Raw genomic sequence first — 22228 nt, forward strand, 5'->3', positions numbered from 1 at the left:
CAAACACTACTTCAGTTTAAGAAGTTTCTCCTTCCCTTCACTTACCCAGGAACCCCTGGCTTCCCAGTGTCTCTAATTTTTCTGGTCCTTTTAAGACAGAATCAAGTTGAGATGGCAGGACATTGTTCCTCAAATTCTGACTCTCCAGTCCCCCATGGCTCAGGTGGGAGAGGAGCCACGGGCTCTGTGCAGAGCACAGTGTAACCTGCCTATGGTTCACCCTTCATTAGATTTGTGTGCTCCTTTTAGAAGATACTTCAGTGCTTTGTTTGCAGGGATAATTTTTCCATGTGACAGCATTGAGACTTCTCTGCAGCTAGAATGGAGTCATCAATCATGAAGAATTATATTGTTTGTAGAAATTTGTTTTGATGGTGTTTTAAACAATAGCCTGTGGTGCTGTGTTAAGAGTTGCACTCCACTGGTATCTTTACTAATCATAAATACACCTGAGGGGAAATAAATATATTCCTTCCAATGCTGAGATACAGCAATTTTAAAGAGGTTAATACTGTGCAGGGTAAATCAATATGACTTTGTCTCCATTTGCACTAGAAAAGGAAGTACAGTGCTCTTGTAAGAAGTAGAGGAGCTGTTTGCTGCTCCCCACCATTTGATGAGAGAGAGTGAACTCTAAACCACAGAGGTTAGAAGTGGATAAACCACATTTACCCTTTTTAGTTCATCTTGATTCAACCCTATGATTTTCTTTTAAACTTCATAATAATATTACAATGCTGCCTTGTCTTCTTGTAGAGTTTCGCAAAACTTACTCCTTATTCTCTTGAAAGGAAAAAGATGCCTGTGTATCCTTAACTTGAAGGGACATGGTCAGAGTCATGAGTGGCAAAATTGAGATGGTTTCTATTTTTAGTCACAGAAGTCAATGCACACGCTGTCACATCCCATCACACCAAAACAGTGTAACCTAAAACATGCGTTGTCAGGTTAGATCATGGTGGCTGGGAACTTAATTTACAACATTTTGAGGTTATGTTTTCTTCCAGTAACCAGTGTAACTCTTGCCTCGTGCCGGGTGTCACACAGGAGTTGCTATTTACGGCTGTATGGCCAAGGGGAAGTGTTCACTGTGCTTTTAGGGTCTCGTTCCTTTTCCTTCCTTTGTCCTTGGGGGTCAGCTGTGGGTCTGTAATCCCTGGTGTGGGCATGCATTTCTCTGCTGGCACTTTGGAAGGGCCGAGTGGACCACAGCCTGTTGCTGAGGCCACGAGGGCTGCGTTCGACCTCAGCTTCAGCCTCCTGTGGAGGCACCAGCACTGCGGGTCCCCTCTGCAGTCATCCTGCTGTGGTGGGAGGAGAACCAGAGGCATGGAGAGCAGCAGGGCTGGCGGAGCACAGCAAGGGGAAGGGCCTGGTCACAAAGGATGGCAGCCACCTGCTGGTGCAACCCTTCAGCCATTCCCCGTGTTAGCCTTCAGCCACTGCCCATGTGAGCCTTCAGCCACTGCCAGTGCAGCCCTTTAGCCACTGCCAGTGCAGGCCTTTCCCCCACCCTTCACCATGGTGCTGCTGCTTCCTTCGCCACCCTCACCATGTTGCTGGTTCTCCCGTGACACCCCTCACCTACACGGCTTGTCCTTCGCTCACACCCCTCTCCATGGTGCTGGTCCTTCCGTCACACACCTTTCCCTCGTGCCCCTGGCCATGGTGATGATCCTTCCCTCAGGGAGGAGGCTGCACAGCACTGTTGGGGAAGCCACACCATCCATCAACAGATGTGCCAAAGGGGTTGTCACAGCAGCTACAGTCAGCTGGGGTGGTGGTCGCCCTGAGCTGATGGGAAGGACACCCTGGGCCCAGCAGGATGTGGCAGCAGCTGTGGAGCTTGCTGTGGATCAGCTGGCGGGTCACTTGGTGTGTGGCTGGAAGCTGGTGGGGAGGAGGCCATGTCCAGTGAGATAGCCAGGTGGGTCAGAGTGGTGCAGCCCTGTGTCTGGCTCACCGCTGCCTTCCATCTAACTGCTTCACATGGATCCAGTGGCATTTGGGAAGGAGTACCTGCTTGCCTTGACTAGATGAGAAAAACTAAGGGTTGAGAAGTTGAAAGGCTGGGCAGGAGGGCAGTGCCGAAATACATCTGAGCTTAATGCCATTGCCATGTGCCCTGGCTTGCTTTACTCTATCCCCTGGCTCAGGTGATGAGCTGTTTTCAGCTGTGGTTTTGTGTATAACATGCTATTTTTAAATCTTTTCTCCACAGTTTATTTATGATGAAAGAGTTTCCTGGTAAGTGAATCCCTTTTCTTTTCATTTTTTCTGGTTATACCACAAAACCTGCCATAATTAGTGTTTATGAGGAGAGAAGGAGAAAGCTAAAAGGTTCTGCAGGGCAGCTATTTGCTGCTGTGTGAGAAATATCAGCACAAGATGGGCTAGAATAACTAATTTTTTTTGAGCTAGAGAAAAAAGCCCAGGAGAATGAGACTGTTCCTGGTACAGCAGCAGGAGTCAGTGCCCTCTGCATCCCCTGCAGCAGCCTGGGGATGACAGTGTGCTCATCAGAGCTGTGGATGTGCCAGAAGGAGCCACCCAAGCAGTCACAAGTAAGTGTATAGTTGGATTTTTTGTAATTTAGTGAATGGCCAGTTTAAAGAAATTTAAAAAAAAAAATCCCTATTAATGTGTTAAAGTGCAGTGCAGTAGGTATGGTAGTCTAGGAAAGCTGCAGATACTTTGAAGTTGCTTTGGTGTCATGGTTTTGTTTCCAGCACATCCCAGAGGTGATGTGGTGATACCTGGAGGTCACAGTGGAGGTGACAGTGTTGGCTCTGGTGTCACTCCCAGCTGGTGCCATTTGGATTACAAATACTAGAGAGCGTCAGGCTGCTTGGGCTGGTGTTTTCCCTCACTGGCTCTTGCCCATTTCAGAGGCACGTTTCAAATACCCATTCTTGGCAATGGCCTGGTTTTCTTTGATGATTTTTGTGTGGTTTTTAAAACTGAAATTCACGCGAGGGCCAGTTGTATTTAACTGTGCTCTTAAAAAAAAATATTCAAAAGCTGAGTGTTGAATCTTCAGAAGCAGGGAATGAGACACTGATAATAGTTAGTGCAATATCTCAAATCCCTGTAGAGAAAGTGTTCCATGAGTTTAGCATACGGTAGTTTGATAATGGATGATTTCCACAAAGACGAGCAGTTTGCCATGGAGAATTAAGCAGAATACAGCATTTTGGACAGTGAAAAAGATTACCTAGAAACAAGCTCTAAAAGTCATACTGTAATTTGTTTTCATACAAATTTCATTGCTCCATTAGTTTGGCACAGAAACAGCAGAGGCAAGAAACGTGTCAGTATCTAATCAGCAGTTTGAACTCCTGCCTGCTGCACTCTGAGTGCTCATGCAGCAGCTGTAGCAGCAGAGTAGCTGCCCCTTGCTCAGGTTGCCTCAGCACTATTGGCTTTACAAAGGCCAGCATCCTGCTCTAAACCCCTGCAGGCAGAGCAGAGTGGCTGCTCCCCTCCCTTGGCCACATCCCATGGTTATTGTCCTCACAGAAGTGTTGGTCGTCCTTGGGTGTGCCATTTGCTTACTGAATTCCTGGGTTTTGCCACTTGTTCTTAACTAACAGGTCAGTTTGGCCAAGTAAAATCACAGAAGTCAAGAAAACAAAGGAGGTATCATGCATGGATGTGTGAACCTTTTATTTATGCATCCCTTTTTTACAGAGGAATGTTAAGGTAGCCCAGGAGGGTCAAGCCTTTCTGCATGCTTGTGGCATGGCAGATGAGGGAATGGCTGAAGAGAGGCCACTGATGCCACGCCCTGCTCTGATGAGTTTATGTGTTGCTCTTGTTTCCAGGTGGGAGTCCTTAGTCTTAGTGCTGATGTACATCATCTACATCTTTATAATGAAGTAAGTCAAATGTGCCCTCAGCTTATCTAAATTTTAAGGCTCGCTGCTGCCCTTGCCTCGCCTAGCCCTTACAAGAAGAAGGAGAAGGAGAAGGAGAAGGAGAAGGAGAAGGAGAAGGAGAAGGAGAAGGAGAAGGAGAAGGAGAAGAAGAAGAAGGAGAAGGAGAAGGAGAAGGAGAAGGAGAAGAAGAAGAAGAAGAAGAAGAAGAAGAAGAAGAAGAAGAAGAAGAAGAAGAAGAAGAAGAAGCCTCCAGTTCTGCCAGGGGAGGTTTAGCGTGGCAATTAGGGAAAATTTCTTCACCGAAAGGGTTCTCAGGTGCAGGAACAGGCTGTCCAGGCCAGTGGTGGAATCACCACCCCTGAAGGGGTTTAAAAGATGTGTAAATATGGTGCTTAGGGACATGGCTTAGTAGTGGGGTTGGCAGTGCTGAATTTACATTGGACTTGATGGTTGTGGAAGTTTTTATAACTTAAACTATCCTGTGAATCTGTGTTTTATGGATCTTATTCTGTGTGAACTGACCAAGAGTAATGCAGCAAACCTGTGGCAGAGCAGAGATCCATCTACAAGTCCCACCAAAACAGTCACTTCTGCCTCCACTTTAGCATCCCTACTTGGAAATAAGCAGGAGTGAGTTTCCAGTCTACTTTTCATGGGTGCAAAGCTCTGCAGCAGTTCTTGCTTGCCTGGAGACCCGTGTTAAAACTACAGCACAGTTGGCAGTGATTTTCTGAGCATCTGGCCTGTGTGACTTTTTCCATGCAAGTTCTTGCTAGTAAAACTGGTCTTTTCTGCTGTTTGGTTCCCCTCCTTCTGTCTTGTTTTCAAAAGCCAGTGGAAAGGAAACCCAGATTTAAACTGGAACATTCAACAAAACCTACCAGCTGCCAAGCACACCAGTGGTCTTGTCTCTGCAAGTAAGACTAGAGATTTGTTTTGAAATTATGAATAGAGTAAGTATTGTGAGAGTAATTCTCAGTGAAAACAGCAGAACACTCAGGCTGGCTGAAGGGAACACAAGTCAGAATTCATCTAATAATTTGAAATTTTGACATGCAGGATGGCTGCTCTCTTGGAACAATTAACTGACCAGCAAGACAGTTGTAGTGTGTGCAATTTTTTTTTCTAAAAAGAATGTTGTAATGTGAACAGACTTTACAGATATGTTTGGATATAGCTTGAAAGGTTGTCACCCTAGTTAGGGACCACTGCTGGGTGTTTATAGGGGTCTCTGCTTGCCCTTGAGTGTCATGGGGAGAGCCTTGGCTCATATTCATGTCAGCTCTCGGTTGCTCCAAGAAGCAAGGATTATTCCCCATCCCTGCCAAAGTTGAGGTGAATCTAGCATAAGGTATTGTGTTTCTGTGTTGAGTTCTCCCAGTAAAATAATGCTTATACTCCGGTGTGATTATGTGATAAAAAATATATTTGGATTATGACAAGCAAAGATTACTCATGATACAGAATATTCGTCACACCTAACACATAAACATGCATGTCATTCAAGATCCGTGGGTTCTATCCTTCTAGCCTTCTGAGTACAGAGAGATTGTGTGATGTACAATTTAGCTGGAGCTCTGGGATATCCCTTAAGACCGGAGGAGTTTTCTTCCCTCCCTTAGCTGTATTTCACAGGATACAAGGCTAGGAAAGGAAGACTGTCAAGAAGTAAAGGTACATCTTGAGTTTGTTTCATTTGTGCAGGTACAACTCAACCATACATCACTGCTTTGAGAGGAAGACAAAAAACTCTGCAAATATGGTGAATGGTTTAGCAAGTAACACAGAAATGGACGACACCAGCAACTGTGATGCCACAGTGGTGTTACTAAAGAAAGGTAACTGTTCCAGTAAGTCAGCCTCTTGCTTGCATCATTCTGGGTGTCCTCTCCCTGCTCACACGGTGGGAACTGCTGCTGTCTTGTAAGCCGTGAAATAGGAGGGGGCAGGTGGCCCTTTTGAAACACCTCTCCTAGATGGGGGGCATGGTGTGGTGATCCTGGCCACCACAGCCTGTGCCACTGGAGGTGGCTGAGGTCTCCTGTGGCAGATTCTTACTGTTGGACAACTGCTTGGCTGTAAGGACTCCTTCAAGCCCAGGGGCTGCTTTTCTCGGCTGTTACAGCCATTTTAAGTCCTCCTGTGGGCACTGTTAGTCTGCAGTGAAGTTGCCCATTTACAGCATCTCTAGTTAAATTTAACTCCACTCCAAAGGGATGTCAACTGAACAAGAAAAAAGGCCCTTCTTAGACTAGTGTACACTTTTTACCCCCACTGAAGGGAGGGCAGGGATTCTGTGTACTGTACTCTTACTGCACATGCTGGCTTTACCATGCCCAACTTTTCCATGTAAGTAGTCTTTAAGGTTATTTCACTTTGGCTGAAATCTGTTCCAGTTTGACTTTAGTCATGATCATGGATAAAAATGGTTGTGTTTCTTCAGCCCAAAAAAATTCCCTCATCCCATAACTCAGCAGCAGTAGTTCAATGTCTGTATTTGCTAAGATGTTCTAAACTGTACTCACATTGGATTTATTTTGTCTTTAAAACAATCAACAAGCATGTGCAGTATCTGCTTGGGATATATAGGTACCTGTCCTCAGGAATAACATCTCCCTTTTCCCTGAGGCACTGACTTAGCCTGAGAAGAAGCTCCATCTTGTCAAAATCATTCCTGGTCTCTGACCACTGATGGTCTGCCTCTTTCGTTTAGCTAGTCTATAAAAAAAACGCAACCAACCAACCAACCAACCAACCAAAAAAGGTCTCTTTTCCTGCAAACGGGGCTTGAGAAGCATGGTCTACATACAGTAAGCAGTTAAACATGAAATGTAGTGGGGTTTATTTGCAGCAGAAAATGCTTGGAGTCTGCCAGCTCTCAGTTACAGGCCTGTTGCAGAGGAATGACTGTCAGCAGTGCTGTGCACTCTGATTTGGGGAAGCTGCTGTCTTGGGGATGGCTCTCTGTCACCTGGAGCTCTCCACAGCAGAACTGTGCTGGCAATTCTGTACCAGGAAAGTGGGACTGGGAAAACTCAGTGAGCGCAAACTCAGGCCTTGTACATCCAACTTTACCCAGTGGCCTCAGGGTTAGTTCTAATTGTGGGATTTTGTTTCAATGTTCCCACAATGGGTTTTTGCATACTCAGCTGGTAACTTCTGATTTGTACACTTGTCATTACTCACACTGGCTGAGGAAGGAAGATGAAAGGATTGTTTCATCTTCTTGCAGATTGTTCCTGTATTTCCTTGGCACTGGGCCATGGGAGGCCTGGGAAGGCAAGTGGTGCTGCTTTGTCAGGGGCACAGTCAGGGGCACAGGGGCACAGGGCCACCAACAGCACCTGTTACTGTGGGGTCTGTGGAGGTTTCAGACGCTGTTTTTCTTCTGAGGCCTTTTCTGAAGCCTTCTCTGAATAGAGGACCAACTAATCTGAAACAGGAAGATCTCTGGTTTTGGCAGTTCTTCCAGGTGCCATTCAACAAATGCCACTGTGGAAAAACTCACAAGAAAAAGCTGTCTGGTTGTTTTTTGTTGGTGGTTTGTATTTTTTTTTTAAATACGGAGGAGATCACATATCTACCCTATTCCATGGAAACCTCAGTAGGGAAAAAAAGTAATATAAAGGCCGAGGAGATAGTCTTCTGTAAGACTAGCAGTGATGGTTAAAAATGGTAATGCCACATAACATTTGCCAGTGTTTAACACTGGTGTGAATAAACCTGTGTAGAAGTGTGTTGGGTAAGGTCTCAGGTTTCCCTGCTGCCAAGTCCCAGTCCTGGCACAGAATTCACAGCCCAAGGTGTCATCCAGGTGCAGGAAGGATGAACCCCAGAGGCAGTGGGCATAGGCACTGTGCGCCAGTGGGAGCATGATGCAGGGACTGGCCTCTGTCTCCCTGTCCCTTTGCTCCCATGCTGTGGATTGCTCTGGCACGTGCACTTGCTGTTGGGTTTAGTGGCAGTTCCCAGCTATGAGCTGCAAGCCCTGGATGCAGGAACCTTCTTTTCATTTGTGTTGGTACCTTGCAGGAACACAGTGATGGATGGTGACAATATCCTCACAGAAGTGCAGGTTACAACTGGCAGTAGCTGCCTTGGTGGGATAGCTGCTGTTGAAGCAGTGGTCTGCCTAAAGCAGGCCTATGATGAACTGTGCAGAGCAGATTTAGTTCTCTGTAAAGAGCATGAGTGGTGATACCATGTTGACAATTTGTTTGTAAACAGGAACATGAAGTGTGTAGAAGGCAGAAATTAAGGACAGATGAGGCCGGTTCTGAATGATGTAGCTGACGGAATGGTTCTTGCAGAGAGCTTCTGGAACCCATGGGTTTATTCTTCTGAGAGCCACATAAAGCAGAGGAAGAGACTGCTGGAAGAAGGCCTCAATTTGTTTTTGTTCCTTGGCTGCAGGAAATTTCCACCGTAAAGCCTCAGTGATCATGGTTGATGAACTGCTCTCTGCTTACCCACACCAGCTTTCATTTTCCGAGGCTGGGCTCCGGATCATGATAACCAGCCATTTCCCTCCCAAAACACGTCTCTCCATGGCCAGCCGCATGTTAATCAATGAGGTGTGTCTTTTATCTCCCCCCACCTGCCCTTCTCCTACTGAATTTGTGTTTTCCTGTAGTAGTGTTTGGCTTGAAATGCAACTCTGGTGTTTCTTCTGGAGCCCTGATAGCAGTCTCCCAGATTTTATCCTTCTGACAAGGATTTCAGTAAATCATCCCTTGCTCTCTGTCCCTGTGGAGATTTTAGCAGAGGTTGTTATGCAGTTATGTTACATGTAGCTGTTGCTCACAGGAGGTGCCCCCCGCATAGATCTGTTTTATTATATGGTACTACCCTGAGACTGCATGTAGTGTGTAACTGGTCTTGGAGTACTCCTGGAGTCTATTCCACAGCCACTAGACCTTGCCTTGTAAAAGTTGTACGTGTGAGATTTATCTAGTGGTCTGCAAGAAGGCATCACATCATACCTGTTGAAAATCATTCCTTTTGCTTTTAAAGAGAATTTTTTAAAGAATTCTACACATCTCTCTTTCTCTGTCCTTTCCTTTTGCTTAAAAAATCTCAAATTTAAAAAAATCTTATGTTTCAACAAGATTTTGCCTTCATTTACAGAGACAGAGACTAATCAACAGCAGGACTTACACCAATGGTGAGTCAGAAGTAGCAATCAAAATACCCATCAAGCATGTGGTGGAGAATGGAACAGGCCCCAGCAACTCTGCTGAGCGCGGGGTGAACGGCACACGGCGGGACGAGGACGTGGCTGAGGCCGGGAACAAGAATGAGAACGAGGATAACGAGAACAACGAAAACGACGAGGAAGAGGAAGAAGATGATGATGATGACCATGAAGGGCCATATACACCTTTTGACCTACCCAGTAAGAAGTTCCTGTGTTTGTCTGGTGTTTGTTTAGATATGCTGGAAAGCATTGCAAATACATGAAGAGGTAGAAGTGTCTCTGAGAGCTTCCATCAGCTTTCACTTTGCAGTGAGGCTTCTGGTCACATGTAATAGAAACGGAGAACTGGGAAGCAGTAGGAGCCTCTCAGGGTGCAGGCTCCTGGGGATGGGCACACCTCTGCTGCAGCTCCTGTTTTGGCCCTGTGCTGGTGTTGCAGGGGGGTCACAGGGGAGAGGCAGCAATCTCCACAGGGTGTGTTCTGCCCCCAAAACATGGCTCACCCCCTGGAGAGATGGATCTCTGCTCACTGTGGAGAAAGCTGAGGGTGGCTGGGCTGCTGCCAAGGAGCCTGAGTGAAGGTCAGATGTGTCCATGGCTAAGACATACCTTTGCTGGGAGGTGAGCTGTGCTCTTACCTTGATTGGACAGTGTAGTGCTAATGTGGGCAAGGCACTGGTGATGCTGATGTGGGGCAGAGACACAGAGTGCCTCTGCTTTCCTGCTGTGCACTAGGCACTGCCTCAGTGCTTCTTGTTCTCTATGGAGGCCTTAGAAAGTCAAAGCAGCTGCATGACTTGTGAGGATGCACATGTGCCTCAGGCTGCTGAGCACTTACAGGATGGAGATCTTTTTCCAGCCTGGTGTCTCTTACCACATGAGGGCTCTGGTCCTGGGGAGGTCATAATGTATCCCTGTCCCACCTTTGAGTGGCAATTGCTGTAGGTTGCAAGATCTGCTGTGTTGCAGACATGCTGGAATACTGTAGGGACTGGTCCTGCCCTTTACAGGCAAGATACAGTTTTGGGAACTTCTGTTCACGTTTCACTCAAACAGCATTTCTGTAGTTTGAGTGAGGAAAAGACCTGAGCCTTAAAGAGAGTAATTTAGGTGTCCTATGGACTTTCATAGTATGTGAAAGGCTGGTATGGACCTCTGGAGATCTCTGGTTCCAACCCCTGCTTAGATCAGGCCCTCCAAGCCTCTGTTCAGTTGAGTTTTGATTATCTATAAGGATGGACATCCCACAGACTTTTGGGTACCTGTTCCAATGTTTGACCACCCCCACAGTAGGAAAAAAAAAGAGAAAATGCACAACTTAATGTAGCATCTATTCTGAATTTCCGTTATTGGAAGTTGAGTCCATTGGCTTTTGTAATTCCCTTGTGCAAGGAATTTTTTAATTCCCTTGTGAAGGGCCTGCCTCCATCTTTTCTGTGCCCTCCCATTAGGTGATTGAAGGTAGATCAGATCTCTTTCTTGGACTTGAATTTTATCTGGTTTCTGTAAGAACTTGACTGAGGAGGAGGGGGAGCACATGTGGTCTGACCCATTACTTAAACTCTCAGGGTGGCCCTTCGTACTCCTGTGCTTGTCTCTGCCCTCTATCTGCTATCACATCATAATCTTCTGAACAAGGAATGGCATGTTGGCGTAACAGGCTGAGGTGTCCCTGGTATCTTGCTTGCACATGCTAACAAAATAATAGCATTCTGAAATACAGCTGACGTGACTTGTGATTGTTTCCTTTTGTTTTGTTGTTTGACAGCTGGCAAGATAGAAATATTGAAGTGGGTCTTCACGTGGCCCTTGAGTTTTGTCCTGTACTTCACAGTGCCCAACTGTAAAAAACCCCACTTGGAAAAATGGTTCATGGTCACCTTTGCTTCTTCTACCCTGTGGATTGCAGCTTTTTCTTACATGATGGTGTGGATGGTACGTACCAACTAACCCGGAAACCACTGCTTGGGAGAAGCAACAGGAGGGGGTTTATCAGTCTAGAGAAATGCATAGGAGGTTCTACACAACTGAATCTTGAGGTGAGAAACCGTAGGCTTGCTTCTATGTCTATTGGACCTGTCCATGCTCAGAGAAGAAAATTAGGGGCCAGTAGCCATGGCCTTTGAACTTGATTTAGGGCTGTCATTTCATCCAGATTCTTTACCTTGGGCAACAATTACAGCTGCTGCAGTTGAATGTCTCCCAGTCCTGCAGGGTAGTGTGAGGAGAGCTGAGTGACAATCTGGCCACAATAACTTTTCATTCTCTTGGAGCAAGCAAGCTCAAGAGACATGGAGTTGTGAATGATAACACTTTGAACTCAGCATGAACAATAGCATGACATTCAGTCATATTCCTGCAGAACTAGAACCATAGGGTGGTTTTGTGTCTGCTTAGCTAGTGTTTGTATATAATAATGTTTACAAACTTAATCCAAGATCAAGAGACTGTTACCCAGGGTAGTGAGTGACCATACAGTCTCTTTTCCAGGTTAGTATCAGGAAAACTGTGGATGAAATATATGGAACAACTAACCTGAGAGGGTACACAGCAGGTTAATACTATCCCCTGCCAGTTGATGAATATACCAAAAAAGCCTGTCACTGCCTCTATTTAAAGGAAATGTTGAGTGTTGAGTTTGCACTGCTGTCTCACAGCATCTTCCAGATTTGGGCCAAGTTGGTCTCAGGTCTTAATTCTTGTAAACAGCTTGACAGTTTATTTCCTCTCCTTAGGTGACAATCATTGGGTACACACTGGGAATTCCAGATGTGATCATGGGCATCACTTTCTTGGCAGCAGGAACCAGTGTGCCAGACTGCATGGCAAGCCTTATCGTGGCCAGGCAAGGTAGGCCATCGCAGGGATGGCATCCTCCTGTGGAAGTGTGTACTGACATTCTCCTCCTCTTCAGGTAGCACAGATGTTTCCTCAACAGGAGACTATACAGAGCTCTTTTCACAAGCCTGGAATTTAAAACAAAAACAAAGAAGGAAATAAATTGTGCTGCTATTGCAAAGCAGTTAATAGGTTCTCAACAGCAGTGTGGAACAAGTTCTGGCATTATTGTCAACTTCAAGCCATCCTCAGTAATCACAGTATTTTTCTTAATTTGAATATCAGTAGTATAGAACTATTTAGTGGCATAAAAATCTTTCAGGTCACCTTCCAGCTTTTCTTCACAGTCATAAGGACTGGAAGATACTACTGTTTTTAAGGAAAGCAGCTCCTCCATACTTGTGGCCCCAGCCACAACAGGTTTGTTAGGAGGAAAAGCAAGTAGCCAGTACTGCTTTGGGGAGCAAAACCAGTGGCTCCTCACTGAAATAAGTAGCTGCTGAACAGATGACTCAAAGACCTTTTGCAGTCAATCCTGTACAGAAACTCACATGTCATGGTCATAGTAAAGCGTCACAAGCGCCCCTGAACATGGCACCGGAGGGCTGGCAGATTACAGCCAGCACAGTGGGTCCCCTCAGCAGCAGAGGATTAGTGGAAGAGAATTCTCAGATGATCATGGAAGGGGGACCAGGCTGCCCCTTGAAGCCTGCTGGCCTTGTATGATGATGGTGGCAAAGGAAAGGGAGGGAATGAGGGGCATCTTCCATAAATCTTGGCCTTAATCAGTGGAAATTGCCTGGATTGCCTCAGATTACAGCAGCAAGACTTTTCTTAGACATGTCTGACTGTATGTGGTTTCCATTCCTGCAGGTATGGGAGATATGGCTGTGTCCAACTCCATCGGAAGCAATGTTTTTGATATTTTAATTGGCCTAGGCCTTCCATGGGCTTTGCAGACCCTAGCAGTGAATTACGGTTCATACGTAAGTCCTACATTTGTTCACATTATTGTCATCATTTATTTATTTATTTATTTTTAATAAGCTGGATCTATCTAGGAAAAAATTAAAGTCAAAAATTCTGTGGATTTTATTTGAAAAAACAGGTAATTTTTTCTGTTACCATGTGGGAGGAGTAGAAATTAATTGTCACTGGACATTTCCCATCCTTTTGAGGACAAGTACTTCCATTTCTTCCTTGAAGACAGAAGTCTGTGCTGAAATAAACTAGCTTATTAGAGTGGACTGGATTTTCATACTCTTGAATATATTCCAAGATATATATTTAAGAGATATATGTACAGGATCCATAATGACCCTGTCCAATTCCAAGTAATTCCAAGTCCAATGACCCTGTTTTTAATAAGGCAGAGGGGATAAACAGGTGAAATATAAAATATAGATGAGATCCGTAGGGCTTTTGCTAAGAAAAATTGTGGCATTACTAAGCTGTTAGCACACTGGAAAATGAAGGAAACTGTTAAATAATTGGATGTTTCAGAGCATGACCTTCAGCAGGAAACTCTGCAGAGCTTTCCTGTTTAAGACAAAACGATCCAACACCAATGAACTTATCCTTTACTTCCCAAGTGAAAAAAGAGCCAAGCCCTGTCCCAGAGTTGCTGCAAGGTTCCTTCTGAGAAGGAAAAGCAGGAGATGCCACAGGTCTAGAGGGAAGTTGCTGTGGCTATTGCTGTTACCTGGACACCACTTAGACAGCAGTGTAGGGCAGAGGGAAGACTGTTGAATACAGTCACTGAGTGAGTGCAAAGTTAAAAGGCAGGAGAATGACAGAACTGTTGAGCCTGGCAAGTACCTCTGGAGGTTGTCTAGTCCCCAGCTCACTGCTCAAAGCTGGGTCAGTTAGAGCAGAATGCTTAGGAACTTGTTCTGTTGGGTCTTGAGTACCTCCAAGGGTGGAGTCTGCACAGCCACTCTCAGCAGCCTCCTTTGTTATTTGGCCACTCTAACAGTCAAAAGCATTCTTCTATTATTTTGGGATTTCTGTAATTAAAAATGTGTAGTTCCTCTTGTCCTTTCAATGGATATCACTCAGAAGAGTCTGGCTGCACCTTCTCTGTCATCTCCTGTCAGGTATTTATGCACATTGCTAAGATCTCCCTGAATCTTCTCTTCTCTAGGCTGAACAGTCATGGTTTCTTCAGCCTCTCTGTATGTCTGTCAGATGCTGCCATCCCTTAAATTTTCCTTGTGGTCCTTCACTGGACTTGCTCCAAGAAGTCTTCCTTGTATTGAGGAGCCCAAAACTGGACCAAGCACTCCAGATGTGAACAGAGAAGGATCATCTTCCTCTCCCTGCTGGCAGCACTTCTTTTGATGTAGCCCTGGATGCTGTTGTTGTTCCATGCCACAGGGGTGCATTGTTGACTTCAGCTTGGTGTCCACCAGGATCAACAGGTCTTTCTTAGCCAAGCTGCTTTCCAGCTGGTCAGCCCCATGCTGATATGTGGAATTATTCCTTCCCAAATGCAGGGCTTTTCACTTCCCTCTGTGGATGTTAATGAGTTTACTGCCTGCACATTTTTCCAGCCTGTCCAACTCCTTCTGTATGGCAGCACAGCTGTCCAGAGCATTAGCCACCTTCCCTGCTTTTGTATGGGCTGTGAACTTGCTGAGCCTGCTCTCTCCCCGTCATCCAGTTCATTAAAAAAGACACTAAGCAGTCTTGACCCTTGGGGTAAGGCCCTAGTGACTGGTCCCCAGCTGGGCTTGGAGCACAGTGTTTCAGCTGGTTATCAGGCCATTCTACTGTCCACTTATCTAGGCTGTTCTTCCTCTCTTTGTCCCCAAGGATGTTTGAAAGAATGCCAGAAACCTTGCTAAAGTCAACATAAACAATGTGTGTTGCGCTACCCTCACCCAGCAAGTCTCCCTCATCACACAAGGCTGTCAGACAGGGTCAATGGGATTTCCCCTCCATAAATCTGCATGTCTTGCCCTTTGTGTATTTAGAAGGGGGTTCCCAAGATCATGTGCTTCATCATTTTCCCAAGGATCAGGGTCAGGCTGACCAGCCTTTAGTTCCTCAGATCTTCCCTCTTCTTGAATATAGGAGTGCCACAAAGAAGCAGTGCTGCAGGAATAAAATCCCTTTCGTTAATGAGCAATTTATCTGTAGTTCACCTATATTTTTGTGATAAAGGATGAAAGCAAGTAGCTGAACAGAAGCCGGCTTTCATGGAGACGTAACAGTATCACTACTGTTTTGCACACCCAAAATGTCCATTGTTCAGTGCGATCACATGGTTGGAAAAGGGAGTCTTGGAAACAGCCCCACAATTAACAAAAGAGATTTTCCTCAGTTTTCACTTGCTGTTCCTGGATTTCTCTCCAAATCCTTCGGTAATTGGACTTCAAAACAAAGCAAGCCCCCTTCACCACCCTGTTATTAGTAATTAGTTTTTGAAGTAAGTTACTAAGTTGCCAGCAAAGGCTGGCATTAGCTGAGTCAGGTGTACCTTGGTGACAATGCCTAGAGCTCCAAGATGCTGGTTGTTATTCCAGGAGTGTGGCCATCGTCCCTGGCACTGAGGACAGAATGGGCAGCAGATGTGGAGCTCCAGTTCTGGAGGTCTGTCAGGCTGAGCCTTGGGCTGCTTGCCTGAGCAGGCCCTGCTAACTGCACTGGGGCTTGAGGGCTCAGGCCAGCCTGGTTGTCCACTGAATATCACTGTGAGTCAGAAGGACTAGATGATTTCTGAGCTAATAGCCCTTGTTGATGCTGTGTGTGCATGTGTGCGGGGCAGACTGGTGCCCTGTGATCACGGCCATTTGGCACTTCCTCAGTCATTTGGTGAAGTGGCTTCACATGGAACTGGGACTTGTTTAAACAAGCTCAATCTGTGGGATAGTGTCTGAGGGGGGAAGAGGCAACTTTGTGATCTAACAGAATGAGTCAGGAAAAGAGTGAGAAGGGGACCTGTCAGAGAGACAAATGCTGGAGTCACAGTAGGTGAGTGGCAGAACCAGAAATAAGCTGTGAATCTCTGGAGACATGTCTTGGTGCTGGGTTGCTAAATCACATTTTGATGGAGTGCCTCTGTTCTGACTGCCCCTTCCCCAGTCCCATTCTCAGTGGATGCTTCAGCTTAGTATTTATTTTATTCTTCCTTCCTTGTTACAAGCAGGGAAAGGAAAACCATCTCATGATTCTCAGGCTGCATCTTGAAAGCATCTGTCACCTGGTTTAGAGAAGGAGGTTTTCCTTCTGTGTTCCTGCTTTAAATTAAACATTTTCCCCTAGGATGTGGTTATACTGCAAGTGCCTCAGCCTTTGCCTTCAGCTCAGGTGTTAGATCCAGAATTCCTGGCTTGGACCAAGCCACTGACCCTTTTCCCATCAAAAGGCAAATCTGTTCAGGATTAAACTTTCCACATCGGATCCCTTGGCATTTTTACAATGCTAAGTCTTTAACCCAACCATATGTTTATTATTTTAAGGGTTCTTGTTTCTGAACACTCATTAATGTCCAGATACTAACTCTGCCTTCCTCTGTGCTTCCCACTGAAGCTTCCATCACCACTTCTCACTTGGCCACCCTCCTGCAGCAGCTATGGCCTTCTGTTATGTATACAACTAATCTGTCAGGCCAGCAGGGCTTTTAGGGGAAAAGCAGCATCCCTCTGGACCTTGAGAGTCCTTTGGCAGAGTTCACTTTCTCTCTCTTCCAGCATCGAGTCCTGGAGATGTTACTGACTCTCTAATCCAGTAAGCATCCTTCCCCAGTGCACCTGGCATATGCAGAGTGGAGGGATGTTTGCTCCATATCTTCCATCCAGTTGCTTCCCTCTGGAATATTTTTTTGCATGTACCAGACATCATCCAGCAGTATTTTAGAGAACAGGAATTTTAGCCTAAGGGTAAAGAGCCAGGTTTATTTCATCACGTCAACATTTGGGAGTTGTAATCATGTCAGTCCAATTTTCTCCTCTGCCTGATAACTTCAGCCAGTTTCAGCAAAATTTGACAGTACATTAGAAGTCTGAGAGACCTGACATTCCTTCCACACAAACAAGCAGCTTGAGACAGCAGGAATAATCCCAGTGCAATCATTTTTAGGCATCACAGAATCCAGAGGAAAGCAAATGCGTGCAAAGCACGCATGGAGATGGTAAGCATCACTGCTTTGCTCCTCGCTGACCAGTTAATTTTCACTGGTTTAGTTCCAAGGCACTAGGGTGAATGGTACATTAGGACAAAGCTGGCTCCCTGGCTTCGTGGCAGAGAGATTATTGGGATGATTATACTGTACTAGAGCAAAAGTGTGCCTTCCAAACCTGCTACCATTATGGGAGTCATAACTCTTGCATCTCCTGCATGATACATCCACCTGAGTGGCTACATCCAGCACTCCAGGTATGTACCCTCTGCAGAGTGAATTTTGTGATAGAGAGCAAAACAGGGACACTTTCTTAGGAGTCTAAAAGCAGGTTTAAGAAGGAAATCCCATTTAAACATGCAAGAATGCATGAATGTTTGAAGTTCCAGTTTGCTGAGACTGCTGTCTCCTGGCAAGACCTTGGGAATGCAGGATTTAGACTGAATTTCCACTGCCAGGCAGAGACACTGAAGGAGAAGGATACCCAGACATACAGAAGACCTGCAGCTTTTTCAGCTGAGGGACAGGAAACAAAGCATAGCCCTTGTGAAATTCCTTACCGGGGAAATTTCTGTCATATTTGGGCCCTGAAGCAAAACCAGGGTGGGTTTTGGCAATAGCTCCTTGTTTCCCCTTAAGTAGCTGCCAGAAAAGAACTTAAGAATAGACTAACTTTTATTTCCATTGTTTTTCCTCCACTGTTTAGCTTCAGCCTTGGTTGCCACAGCAGCATGGGAATGGCTAGAGTTGGTGGCAGCCACTTTGCATTTGCTGCACAAGCAGCAGGAAGGTGGCCCTCCTCAAACTCTAACAGAGGAGACTGTGAACATGCAAGCCTTCTGTGCATGATCAGCCAGAACAGCATTCTTCTGCCTTGCTTCAGCCCCTGTATACAAGCCAGTTATCAAAGGGGTGTTTGGGAATATTGATTTTTCCTCCTTGCAATATGAGGGAGTGCTTCTTCAGCAGACAGTTGTCTCTTGGGGAAGAGGCATTTCCTGTTCTTAAATGAACAGGGGACTGGGCTTTTCCTTTTACAATTAAGATGACTCCAAGCTGACACTCTTTCTCTGGTCTTTGGCCAAATCTGAAATTATCTTCTCCCTTACTGTGAGTTTTGAATGTTTTACTGCCCTTGTTTTCCCTGAACTTGCACATTTTCACATATCCCAAGGAAATGTATTCCATTGCCTCTTGCAGGAAATGCCACTCATCCCATGAGAGGACTGCTTAACTGATTTCTGCCATAATTTGACAGATTGAGGACACATTTTTCTTAAGCTTCTGTTTCAAAATTCAGTGTCTTCCAGGCTTCTGTGCTCATAGTCAAAAGTCATGATAAGAAATGGGGTAGGCTGATGATTACCAGAGAAGTGGAATCAGTTAAATCTGTATTTTCAGAGCTGTAGACTGATGGGAAATTTGTGAAACAGCAGTGGGTAGTCCAACATCAAATTCAGGAAAAGAAAAGGTTTGTCAGGAAACTCATTTGGCTGAACTAGATACACATCACAGCTGGAATTTCTGGAAGAAAAGGTTTGAGTAAAAAAATGTTGCCAGTGAGCTCAAAGTACTGGAAAAGGTGTGAAGAATTACAGATGTTTCTACTGAGACTCAGGAGGTGATGTATGCATGGCACCTCCTTGCCATGAAGCAGGCAGAAAAGAGACGGAAAAGGACAGAAACCACATGTGAAAAGGGCTATAAAACAATTGAGAAGCAAACAGGAAACAAGAGAAGGATAGCTGGAACAAGTGGACATTGATGTAAGCCTGTTCCCAAAGCACACTTGCCCTGGGATGACTGGGAGATGCATTCCATAGATGGGTGCCTGGTGTAATTCCACATGAATTGGACTTGCAGTTCTGTGGGGTTACCCTGTGCACACCAACATTCCTGTGGATTTGGTTTGCAGGGAGCACTTGCAGGACTTGGGCAGGGGCCTGCACGAGGCATAGCTCACCTGGCACAAGTGGCCAGGCTCACCTCAGGAGCCTCTGGCACATGGGAGAGTGGCAGGATCCTTCAGGTAAACAGAGAAGTACAGGAAGAGGAGCAAGGCATGCATGAACCATGGGGATTCTGCCTTGTTTGGATTTTACTTTCTCAAAACCACTCAGCAGCACTGTATGAAAACCACACATGTTTCTATAGGGTCACTTTCTGAAGTAGACAGATGCCCATTAAAAGATGTGGCAGGAACATTCTTATTATTTAGGTTAGTTAATAGCTCTCTGCTTTTCCCAGTAATGAAAGCTGGGCTAGATACCAGGCCAGGAATGTGGATGGTTAATCCCAAGATGAGAACTGTTAACCTGGAGTGAAACTCCAGTGTTTTGGTGCAGTAACCCTGTGAGGGGAACTTGGTTCTCACGCCGCAGATGGAGTTGCCATGTTTGCTTGGCCCACATCGGAACAGCATGATGTCTGTGGTTCTTACGTTGGTAAAGCTACTGTAAATAGTTAGCATACATTTTATGCTTTTGAATTATCCCTAATAGCATCTTTTATTTCCGTAAATGACTTCCAAGGAAGAGCCTTGCAGACAGTCTGAAGAAAGCAGCCCCAAACACCTCTCTTTCAAAGCACTGTCCTGAGCATATTAGACACAGAGGCCTTTGGAATGCTCTGCTGTTTTATGGAGGATGAAGTTGTAACTGAGGAGCAGCATCTGCACTTCAGGTTAAATCAGATGCTAAAATAATTCCATCTTCTTCATTTGCTTCCTTTTCCTGTAGATTCCTTTCCAATTGATACATTTTATACTGACAGTTTTTTTCAGATATTAGCACTGGTCAAACAAAGTTCCTGACCAAAATCCAGACAGGAATTTATTGTAAAATAGTATCTCTTTCCTAGCCAGCTGCTATTCATTTGGGATAGCAGGGAAGGCGGCTTTAAACGTGTATTTTAGTTTTAGTACACAGAGTTAGTGGAGGGCTTTTTTCACTTTATAATAATGGAAATGCAGGTTATCTGTTACATTCTGATGGGTGGAAGCAAGAGAGGAGGAGTGGATGCATAGGAATGACTGAAGCAGACTGGGCTGGTCCATCTCTGAAGTTTATGTTAGCAGTGGGATCATGACATCTTCAGTTATGCAGACAGTCCCAAAATCAGTCTTCATGCTCTGAAGCAATCCAAATCCTCCATTTCTTTGAGCAGTCTGATGAGAATATTGTATTTAACATGTAGTAGCCATAGGAGTGCAATGGTCCTGCTGTCCATCCGTACTCTTACAGCACAGTCATCCTAAAGAAATCTTCCAGCACCTTTCAGACAAAATGATCATCATGGCTGTAGCCTTTTTTATGGTGTCAACAATCAGTAAGGGAAGAAAATGTGCCGTTTGTGTGAGCTGGTATTTTAACATGTGTGAAGGGAACACCAAAGCTCAGGCAGCTTGGATTGGCTTAGAAGATCCTGGGTGTGCGGAGTGCAGTGCAGGCTCAGAGTTTCCAAGTGTCAGGATTGATAATCCTTTCTGACTCTAAAGGCAGACTCTCCCCTTAGTGGTCCCTGGAGATTGAACCTAAATCATTACTCTGGATTTAGGAGCAAAGTGGGGTTAAAAGGATTTCCTGGCTGTGGTGCAAAATGATACAAGTGTATCGGCATTCCTGCATTCTTAAAATTGTAGTGCTGTTTGTCACATTAGCAATACCCACTTCTCTTCCAAATTGAATTCTTTATAATCTAACTAGAAGGATGGGAGCACTGAGAAGCCAACCTTCCGTAGAAGGATGTCCCCTCCACACAGTAGCTCCTGGAGAAGTGCCTTGAGAGACTCCACTGAGTGGTCCCCTGATAATGCTGCAGGTGATGCTGTTTGAGGTCATGTAAAAATGCCCAAAAGGATAACGATTAAGTTCCCCAAGAGAAGGATGGGAAGTCAAGGAGAAGTGTGGTCGTAGCTGAGGAGCAGGATTGGAGAGATTGCTTTACTCCCTGTAGCCTTCCTTTGTAACATTAGGTTTATGTCTCACAAAAATCATGTTTTAAAAAGTATTTGGGCCTTAAAGATGCAGGTGAGTTCCTTAGGTTAGACCCAAAGCCTCTAAAAGTGGCCATTTAATGGCTTCCCAGCTTTGTGGATCTGTATCTCGGTTCTTCTCTTGGACAGTGACTGTAGCTGGGGTTCTGCCATGGAAACAGCTGCACCAGAGCCTGTGATGAGCCTGGTACACAGCCCTGTAGGCAGTAAGTTATCTCCTTGTCTGCTCTGCCTCAGTGCTAAATCAGGTCCAGCCTGTGTTAGTGTGCCATTATGCATTGGTACAGACAATTTTTCAGCACCTGAGGCTCTGGTTTTGAGATTACTGACTTGTTCCCTTCACCAAGAGGAGTAAGAGTAGGGAAGAAATAAGGGGAGAGTAGGGGAAAATCAGGTGCTTGTGCTTGGCCTTGTTTATTATCCCCCACTGTGAAGCATTAATTGGTGACTGAATGCAAAATTTCCTTTCCCCTGTTTGATCTTACAGGGTTCATATAGGAGCTAGAAAATGTCATGATATAATAGTACAAGGGATGGCAAAGCTCATGTGGAAGTGGAATTCTGTGAAATGCCGTCAGGTCCTAAGGATGCTCCTCTAATAACAGTCTTTCTTTGGCAAAACAGGGAGTAGGCAAAGTTACCTGCGATGTAATGGACTGACTTGGCGTTTACACTTGCAAGCCACTGTTTAGCATCCCAGCAGTTTAGGATTATGGAAATATAAGCAGAGAGGAATATTGTTTGAAATTGTGATATAGTTTGATAAACTTCCTTCTTTTACAGATTCGGTTAAACAGCAGAGGACTTATCTATTCTGTTGGTCTCCTGCTGGCATCAGTTTTTGTCACAGTATGTATATAGTCTTTTGTTCTTCTTTTCCAAAAGAGGGATTTTTATAGACATTTTCTTCAACTGTTCCTTTCTCACCTCCAGCTGAAATAGTGGATGCAAAATCTGTTGTTACAGGATAGGGGTGCTCCCTGCTGTTGGAAGCTTCCTAAGGCCTTGATCCGGCTCTTCGCAGGAGCTGTCACTCCCATGGGATGGCACTCCTGCCTGTGTGTTTTCTATGGGAGGAGCCTGGGAGAGTCATTTGTGATCATTTGGTATTTCTATGCTAGAGCTGAAGCAGGTCCCTTGATACATGATGAGATCCATTGTCCTGTGAGACAAGCAGACAAAATGCTGAGCAGGTTGCT

At 45.2% G+C, this 22228-nt stretch overlaps 1 protein-coding gene across 2 annotated transcripts in view; it reads left to right on the forward strand.

Moving 5' to 3' along the window:
• Nucleotides 1-22228, forward strand: part of LOC136286443 (sodium/potassium/calcium exchanger 3-like) — a 191912-nt gene that overhangs the window by 68966 nt on the left and 100718 nt on the right. Inside the window, exons 7-15 of one of the 2 annotated variants that reach the window (XM_066178026.1) lie at nucleotides 2222-2247; nucleotides 3825-3878; nucleotides 5583-5716; nucleotides 8292-8452; nucleotides 9006-9273; nucleotides 10844-11010; nucleotides 11811-11925; nucleotides 12787-12899; nucleotides 21813-21878. In XM_066178026.1, coding sequence (XP_066034123.1) covers nucleotides 2222-2247; nucleotides 3825-3878; nucleotides 5583-5716; nucleotides 8292-8452; nucleotides 9006-9273; nucleotides 10844-11010; nucleotides 11811-11925; nucleotides 12787-12899; nucleotides 21813-21878 — 1104 coding nt within the window. The remainder of the gene's footprint in view (nucleotides 1-2221; nucleotides 2248-3824; nucleotides 3879-5582; nucleotides 5717-8291; nucleotides 8453-9005; nucleotides 9274-10843; nucleotides 11011-11810; nucleotides 11926-12786; nucleotides 12900-21812; nucleotides 21879-22228) is intronic. The other variant, XM_066178013.1, reaches the window with a different exon arrangement.

This window comes from Chamaea fasciata, unplaced genomic scaffold, assembly GCF_029207755.1.
Source record: "Chamaea fasciata isolate MVZ Bird 193981 ecotype frontalis unplaced genomic scaffold, bChaFas1.0.hap1 SCAF_3, whole genome shotgun sequence".
In the NCBI taxonomy this organism is placed as follows: Eukaryota; Metazoa; Chordata; class Aves; order Passeriformes; family Sylviidae; genus Chamaea; species Chamaea fasciata.